Source organism: Mytilus edulis, chromosome 3 (assembly GCF_963676685.1).
Source record: "Mytilus edulis chromosome 3, xbMytEdul2.2, whole genome shotgun sequence".
Taxonomy (NCBI): Eukaryota; Metazoa; Mollusca; class Bivalvia; order Mytilida; family Mytilidae; genus Mytilus; species Mytilus edulis.
In genome coordinates, this window is record NC_092346.1 from 45,326,213 (window position 1) to 45,336,177 (window position 9,965).

General features: G+C 31.6%; 1 protein-coding gene across 1 annotated transcript; it reads right to left on the reverse strand.

Moving 5' to 3' along the window:
* Positions 1 to 3,045: 3,045 nt before the first annotated feature.
* On the reverse strand, positions 3,046 to 4,701 carry LOC139515276 (uncharacterized). The gene has a single exon (XM_071304841.1). It carries the CDS (start codon positions 4,699 to 4,701, stop codon positions 3,046 to 3,048), a length of 1,656 nt encoding a protein of 551 aa, XP_071160942.1.
* Between the last annotated feature and the right edge of the window lie 5,264 nt (positions 4,702 to 9,965).

The following is a 9,965-nucleotide window of genomic DNA, read 5'->3' on the forward strand; positions in this document are numbered from 1 at the left end:
GGGAAAAAGTAAATTCATGAAATTCTGAATCCAGAGGAATTTTAAAAAAGGAAAGTCCCTTATCAAATGGCAAATTCAAAAGCTCAAACACATCAAACGAATGAATAACAACTGTCATATTCTTGGAACTTATTCTTAGGCATAAAATATGCTTCAGTTAAAAATGTTGAATGCCAAACTAAGATTTTACCTATTTAACAATCATAAATTCTCTCATTTCACCCTCTCGCTTTGTGAATGAGTTTTTCAGCAACAAAAAAAACGATTTTCAAAAAAAAAAAAATTCTGCAATTTCTCGTCACTTATTTGTTGTATATCTTATTTGCACAAACCTTGTGTATCTAGTTATCATTTTATTGGGGTTAACATTATATTTATGTTTCACTAATTCAACTAAAGTGCTATTTAAAAGTAACTTTAGTGCCCCTATGTTACATAATGTCAGAATTTATTTAAATCACTTATCAATTGACTCACTATTTAGCGAAAAACCACAAACCAATCCGCTATACATATAGAGCCTGTGTCCAATCTTTACTTTCAATAAAATAGGGACGAAAGATACCAAAGGGACAGTCAAACTCATAAATCGAAAATAAACTGACAACACCATGGCTAAAAATAAAAAAGACAAACAGACAAACAATAGTACACATGACACAACATAGAAAACTAAAGAATAAACAACACGAACCCCACCAAAAACTAGGGGTGATCTCAGGTGCTCCGGAAGGGTAAGCAGATTCTGCTCCACATGTGGCACCCGTCGTGTTGCTTATGTGATAATAAATCCTGATAACTTTTAGTTGTAATTTCTGTTGAAAAGACATTTCGACAAGATCTGTAAGGTTTTGTTGAAACAATACACATCTTCAAAAATTTTAATGAACAGAGTTCTTTAGTTGATGTAATATTTATTAGAAAAGAAGGTAAGAACAGAACTATGTCGGAACCTTTTTAGGGATGTACACAAAATATCACAAAATCATAATTTCATAATGTTCTTTTTAACATCTGCAGAAAAAAACATAATGCTTTTACAATATTATAAGCTATTAAAAAACATGTACACAGGGCGGGGGAACCTCACTGCACATCATACAAAGAACTTTAAACTCTTAACTATGTTAAGGTGACTTATTGTTATGGTAAAATAATTTAAATATTATTGTAAACATAAACACATGTTCCCAATATAACAACAAACCCATGTGCTATCGATAGTTAATAAATACATATGTACTAATAGCTGAGTAATTACTGAGCTTTTAGCAACCAAAATAAGCTGCCTAGATTATTAGGCAATTATTACATCAGCTTACTGCTTACATATTCACTATTGATAATATAGATTGTGCTGTATTCATGTGGAGATAACATACTGATATAGTGAGCTTATACAAAATACTCATCTTGATATCAGGATATACCAAATTACCTAGCTTTTGTTATTTAGAAAAACGTCGAATGAAGGACAAAATTAAAGTAGGCAACTAGGCCAAACTTTTTATTGAAATACCTACCTGATCAAGTATTGACCACATCATTGTGTTTTTCTAAATTAAACATCAGAAACCCACCCTATCTGTTCTCAGAAAACTTCAACAACACAACTAAATCATTAGCTGGTGAATTTGTTTTAAAACATCTTCACCAAGAAACAAACTCTATTGAACTTTGTGGTGTAACATTATTTCAAAACCCTTTGTTGAAAACTTACGACAACTCGATAAGAATTTTCAACACGGCCAAATAAACAGATCAGATTACAACAATCAATGGATTGTAGTGTCACACACACAGAGCAAATAGGCAAACCCCAAACATGGAATACGCTTTATCAATGTTTGAAGAATGTACTGATGAATTTACCTAATGTACAACAGGTAAATTGGTATATCCTGATATTCCAAATGGTTTTATTTGTAGAGATATCAAAAACTAGAGACGATAATAAGAACTTAATGTAGAACAGGTCATACCCAATGGATTGGAACATTATCAGAAGGCAAGATGGAAATGCTTTTGACAGAGATGATACAACTAGCCTGACCTTGCAAGGGCTGTATAACCAGTCAATGTCGGTAAAAACTTCCATTTGTTGTACAGTAAGTCTGTCTGATTTTAGACAAAGTCGAAACTAAAGAATCTCTAAATTAATGTGTTAAAGAATAATGATATATTACTGTTTAATATAAATCATCACAAAGCTACACAAAGCAAATTAAGTCTTTTAAAAAGACATCAGTAGATTACAGTGAAGACAAGATCTTTTACGGTAGGAACGAATAATTAGTTACATCACTGTGAAAAAAAGGAATACAAAAGTAACACATATGGAGCAGGATCTGCTGAACGTTTCGTAGCACCTGAGGTTTTCTATTTTGTTTTTTTCATAGAATGTTGTTTGTCTTTTCATTGTTTTTCGGTTATTGGTTTTGTTGCCATTGCTTCGACCGACAAGTTTGAATGTCTGTTTGGAACCTTTCGTCGTTTCTTTATTTCAAACTAACACCAGTTTGCAGCATTATGCTAAAAATTTCTTCCAATCCATATTATGAGACATTGTATAAAAGAAGATCCTTACTGATTACCAAAACAGATTTGGAACAAACCAGTTCTATGGAACTATTAAACTGTTACCATCAATGACATTGTGGTTGTTACATATTAACAACATTACAGAGTATCGTGTCTCCTCCTTTGATATAAGACTTTAAACGAAACGAATGAAACAATTGTATTTTTGAAAAAAATGGTTTATTTACTTCTTTCACAAATATCATTACTTCTGATTTTTTAAAGTAAACACAAAGCTGAGACATTGTGTCGTTGGGTTGCTGTCTCATTGACTTACTTTCCACACATTCCTTTTTATCAAATTTTGACCACTGCATTTTCGTTGTATCTTCAACCAAATTTTAAATATCTATCAGAAGTAGATAGTATGACCAAAGACAGATTCGTCTATGTTTAACGAAAAATTAAAAAAAATAAATACTCTGTTTATTTATTTCATGATTTTTTTTATAATGATTGTACAAGTCAGATCAAAAAATTTGCGACATAAATCTTAGCACAGTCATCATCTGTTTGAAAACTTGTTATTAGTAATTGTCCTTCTTCGTTTATAGTTAGACACCTTGGAGAAAAGACACCCTCCTGTTCACCTATCAATGTAAGGAAGTCCCCATTTGATGAAATGATGTGTATTGTTTTGGTTAATAGATCTGAAGTTAATACCAGGTCGCCGGTGGTCACAATATCACACGGAGAAAATTCTAACGTTGAATTGATGATATTATGTCCTTCATATATCCACTTAACTTGAGCACGTGGATGACTTAAACCGTACTCGTACTCGTACACAATTACTATTCCTTTCCAGCTAGTGACAGTTTTACTCTGAATAACACAAATATCACCATTCCATTTTGTAGTAATCTTATCGGGTATAGTAAAATAATCACTGTCTCCCGGGATGGAAAATTCCTGAACGTGGTCGCTCTTCAAATCAAAGATTACTATACCAGTTTCCTGTATACCGGTCGTATTCATAAATCCTACAAACAATTGATGATTTTCATCCACATGAATTCCCCTAACTAGTCTAGGTGATAAAACAGACTTGAAAATGTCCTTTCCAGAGTCGGTTATATTATAAATAACTTCTGAATCACCATATGAGGCGAGTATAAGATCATCGTTAGTTACTGTTATATCAAATACACTCACTTCAATACTTTTTCTGAACTCACATTTAGAATCTTGGAAAATAAACTGCTTCAAGGAATTATGTCTTTCATCGGTCATCACATAAGTTCTATTCGTAAGTGTTTTTAAGTTTGAAATATCTAGGTTTCCTGTGTCATAAATTTCTGTTATTTCTATCATACGTAGAGCCTTCTTCAATGGTCTAATGTTGAACTTGATATCTATTTCTGGTTCTCCTAGTGTTAAACACGTTATATGTTCTTGTGGTAATTCCTTAAAGTATTTTTCTGGTAATTTATAATCAAATTGTTCTAAAGTGTTTAAAACTGAAGTTGCATCACATGAATCTAATGCGTCATCTGCATCTGCTTTTTTCTCTTTTATTTCGTTTTCATATTTCTGTAAACTTGCTTCTTCTTCGGCAAATGATGTGTCATCATATGAATAAATGTCATCAAGTTCCTTCATAAGAATTGAAGCATGTGCAGTTATAATTTCTTTTAATGCTTTTTCCCTTTCCAGGATTTTCTCTTTTATAGTAGAATAGCTGTTTAAAAAACGTTGTTTTCGTTCACGTTGCTCAGCACAAAGTGAAAGTTCCATCTCCACTGAACCTCTGAATTTTTCCAGTTCAGAATTCTGTTTGTGGTAAACAAAACCAATCCTCACTGCTTTATGACCACTGTGTTTTTCAAGAATACATGACAAACAGATAGGCAGTTTGCAATCGTTACAATAAAGACAACATTTTTCATCACAATGGTAGGTACACATAATTTTCTCAAGATTTAAATTTCGTATTTCACTTTTTGCCTTCCTTGTCCCTAAACGGTTTAATTCAATAATAGTATGCAACTCAAATCCTTTAAATTTTGAGTGTGTTATTGTTTTGCATTCTGCACATAACATCAAGTCACAATTGATACATTTCCACTTGATTTTATTTGAAAGCTCACATACATTACACATAGACATGATCTGAGCCATATTGTACTTGTATCACTGTAATAGGGAAGTAATAAACCACACAATCTAAGAGGCAGTCCAGGGGTTCATCATAAACTGTCTTGACATTGCTGCCAATAAACTCATCATAGATAGCAGGATTAAATTTTGTCAGACAGGCCTACACATTAAGAATTAAGAATTGATTATTAAATTTATTTTTGACGATTATTATATCATACTTATACCATTTATAAAACCTACTAGTGTCAAAACCCAGATATAATGTACCTTACTACTTGTGTTTATATACATGTCATGAAAAAAGTCATCTATGGGTTTGTAATCAATATAGGTGGCACGGTAGTATTTCCTGGCCCATAGGGATAATGATAGCCTTTTTAGAATTTTCACCACTTTCTAACACTGCAAAAAAATCTACATTCACCCTTAACTGAAGTACTTTCATTTTACTATTCAGAAATGAATTTGAATATGTATCATGACCGTTTACTTTTTTTGCTATTTTTAGAAACCTAAGGCCACTAGTACTTTTAGGTCTTTTATGGTGCAGTGAATACAAAATTAAAAAAAATTCTCAAAAATTCATTTTCATCTGTATGTAAAATTATTTCATATTTTTCTACACCTGATTCATCCCTCAGTTTGGGAAAGTATGTTCAGTTGATACTGTATTTTTTGTCCAATCACACTGTTTAGATACATTTACCTAAGTAGGGTACACAAAAGAGCAACCTAAATTCTGGAATGCAAATACTACCGTGCCACCTATAATAGTATTTCGTTTCATCTAAAAAATATATGAAAACAAAATATTGCTGTTATTAGGTCTTTCCACTTTTCTGTGGAAAGACCTATTGTATTTGTTCTGATTATTATTAGGTCTTTCCACTTTTCTGTGGAAAGACCTATTGTATTTCTTCTGATTATTATTAGGTCTTTCCACCTTTCTGTGGAAAGACCTATTGTATTTCTTCTGATTATTATTATTTTTTTTTTTTTTTTTTTCTTCCGCCTAATTTTGATATTGCGACAAATGTTTGTTTCTCAATATGTCGCTTAGATATTTTTCATATTGTATCGTACAGTTTATGCGCTTTTACATTTAACCCTGCTAAGCCGAACACTTTTCTTTGTAAGAGTTATCTCCCTATTCACTGTTTATCATCAGAGTGCATCTCCTTCGTAACAAAAAAAGATAGCGACAAAATTCTTTTTACAAATTGTTCGTTACATCCTAAGGAAAATTTGGCTTATTTGGATCGAAGCGATTCGATGAAATTTTATAGGAGTTATCTACCTTTACAAAATTATTTTCTCAATATGTGTTATTAACTAATAAACCGTCAACCGTATAACCCTGGAATGTATTTATTTGAGATCCCTAGGCCCTTTATTAGAAAATGGGGTCAAGGTCAAAGGTCAAGGTCAAGTTCTAAATTCGGAATTTTCCATGTGTTTGCATTTTCTCCAACCCTTGAAAAGGTACATATTAAAGAACAAGTGCAAAATGATTGCTATATAGTTATGAAGATATGTTACATTTGGTCTGATACAATTAAATAGCATCTAATAGGAGTTAGTGCCCCTGAAATGTCTTGATATGAGGTTATTTGATTATAACTTCAACTAAGTCCATTTTAATGGCATTTGACCTTGTGCAAAAGGTTGGATGACAAATGACCTTGAAAAATGACTACCGGAAGTGACCTTGAGAAAACCGGAAGTAACCTTTTTTGCAATTTTTTCGTATAAAAGTACTCAGAATCCATATATTTTGTCATATAGATACATAAACTTATTACTGAAGACTAAAAATGACTTCCAACAAACCGGAAGTGACCATGTATCTCCCATTCTTAATACAAAAGTATATAGAAACTATATATTTTTGGAATCAGTGTGAAAGAAGCTATCATATTAGACCGGAAGTGACATTCATTTCACCGGAAGTAGCATATTGTCTCCTTTATATCACTTAAAAATATGTTTAAACCATTATTTATCGTATCAGTATGAACAACTATCTTCTTATCAAAATTTCTTTGATATGGAAAGACCTTCAATTGTTCTCTGAACAATTGGTTTTTAATTATTATTATTTTTTTTTTTTTTTTTTTTTCTTCCGCCTAATTTTGATATTGCGACAAATGTTTGTTTCGCAATATGTCGCTTAGATATTTCTCATATTGTATCGTACAGTTTATGCGCTTTTACATTTAACCCTGCTAAGCCGAACACTTTTCTTTGTAAGAGTTATCTCCCTATTCACTGTTTATCATCAGAGTGCATCTCCTTTGTAACAAAAAAAGATAGCGACAAAATTCTTTTTACAAATTGTTCGTTACATCCTAAGGAAAATTTGGCTTATTTGGATCGAAGCGATTCGATGAAATTTTATAGGAGTTATCTACCTTTACAAAATTATTTTCTCAATATGTGTTATTAACTAATAAACCGTCAACCGTATAACCCTGGAATGTATTTATTTGAGATCCCTAGGCCCTTTATTAGAAAATAGGGTCAAGGTCAAAGGTCAAGGTCAAGTTCTAAATTCGGAATTTTCCATGTTTTTGCATTTTCTCCAACCCTTGAAAAGGTACATATTAAAGAACAAGTGCAAAATGATTGCTATATAGTTATGAAGATATGTTACATTTGGTCTGATACAATTAAATAGCATCTAATAGGAGTTAGTGCCCCTGAAATGTCTTGATATGAGGTTATTTGATTATAACTTCAACTAAGTGCATTTTAATGGCATTTGACCTTGTGCAAAAGGTTGGATGACAAATGACCTTGAAAAATGACTACCGGAAGTGACCTTGAGAAAACCGGAAGTAACCTTTTTTTGCAATTTTTTCGTATAAAAGTACTCAGAATCCATATATTTTGTCATATAGATACATAAACTGATTACTGAAGACTAAAAATGACTTCCAACAAACCGGAAGTGACCATGTATCTCCCATTCTAAATACAAAAGTATATAGAAACTATATATTTTTGGAATCAGTGTGAAAGAAGCTATCATATGATTAAACCATTATTTATCGTATCAGTATGAACAACTATCTTCTTATCAAAATTTCTTTGATATGGAAAGACCTTCAATTGTTCTCTGAACAATTGGTTTTTAATTATTTTTTTTTTTTTTTTTTTCTTCCGCCAAATTTTGTTCTTGCGATAAATGTTTGTTTCACAATATGTCGCTTAGATATTTCTCATATGGTATCGTATAGTTTATGCGCTTTTAAATTTCACCCTGCTAAGGCGAACCATTTTCTTTGTAAGAGTTATCTCCCCTTTCACTGTTTATCATCAGAGTGCATCTCCTCCGTAACCGTAGAAAAATGTGACAAATTTATTTTATAAAATTGTTCGTTATATCCTTCGCATGATTTGTCCTATTTTAACCAAAGCGATATGAACACTCCATATGAGAGTTATTCCCCCTTTTGCATTTGATATTAGTAATATGCATTTCTAACTGGTAAACCATAGGTAATAGAGACCTAGGGTCTTTTGATTTAAGGTCCTTGGTCCAAAAAGATGAAAATTAGGTCAAGGTCAAAGGTCAAGGTCATATTATAAATTTTGGCTTATTTTCACTTTTCTTCAAAAACCGTATAACATATCGACATGCTATTTTTACTAAATTGTTAGTAACGACATGTCGTAACTTCATAATTTTGGTTGAAAGGGTGCGTAGTCAATAAATGGGAGTTTTTAGCCCCTTTCATATCTAAAATTATGCGTAAAGTGATAATAACTCATTATCCATACATATTAGAGACCTAGGGTCTTTTGATTGGAGGTCCTTGGTTTGTGACCTTGAAAATAAGGTCAAGGTCATAGATAAATTTGACGTTCTAGATTATGACCTTTGCTTAAAATTCATATCTATACATCATAAAGCCATAGGAACTGACATTTTAGACTGATTTTTAATATTTTAATATCGAAATAGTTATTTACTGGTGGAAAGACCTTCAATTGTTCACTGAACAATTGGTTTTTAATTATACTTTGTTTTTTGTTATATGATTGATTAAACTGACAAGATTGTGTTCAATAATTATAAAACAAGTAAAATAGAAATAAACTACAAAGGAAATTCAAAACGGAAAGTCCTTTATAAAAAGAAACAGATCTGGTTTAGTTTAAACTGTAAGAGAAAATATCGTTAAATCAAATGTTAAAACATATCCATTTACCTTCAGAATAATCATATGTAGGTGTCTTATATCAGATAAAATAATTTAGAAATAAATATATGGACGCATTTGACATGAAAATAAATAACACCGAGAAACCTTCATGTGTAGTAAATAAAGATAAACAATCATAAAGTAGCAGCACACACAATTCTGTTAATCATACTATTAAGATATTAAGTGAATGATGAAGGGATAAATTCAGTAAAAAATCTCCCATTGACTTTAATGCTTATCTATGTATGGAATTAAATTTATACCTAATTACCTTTAGAAATTAGAAACTTTCATATATCATTCATGAAAGTACAAATGTAGCCCTATCTTTTGCAACAATAAAAACATAGGGTCATACGGTATTTTTGGGCATTCACATGCATTGGCCATGTTTACAAACAATGTAGATTCTCACTGAATTCCTATACTGACCCCATTACTTTTCAATCCTGTAGTAAAAAAAATAGTACATTCAGCATTTTTTTTATCAACTGATCCATCTACCAAAAAATATTTTATTACACACATTATTTGCCAATCAGAAGAGCACATGACTTCAGTTTTATACAGGAAGCTCTCCCACAAATGGGCGGTCCCTGATGACTTAGATTTATTCACTGAATTACCCCTGAAGAACTTGGTCATAGGTAATACCGCAGATCCTGATCACTTTTATAATCGCAACTGATATCGACATTGCTATATTAAAATGATTTATGCATACGAAGATATAAAAAAGAAGATGTTGTATATGATTGCCAATGAGACAACTGTCCACAAGAGACCAAAACGACACAGACATAAACAACTACGGAACACCGTACGGCCTTCAACAATGCACAAAGCCCATACCACAATTAAGCATAGTTTCCTACACATTAATAAGTACAATTTAATAAATAACCTTACGTTGATGTATACATTTGGGATGGGTACATAACATAGAGATAAAAATTAGTTGATCATCTTTTATTGGTTGTAATATCATTTACGTATTCTATATCCTGGATAGCATCATGAATTATTAAAGTATCGTTCCAACCTGTGTAAACAAATTTGTTTTCAGATAAA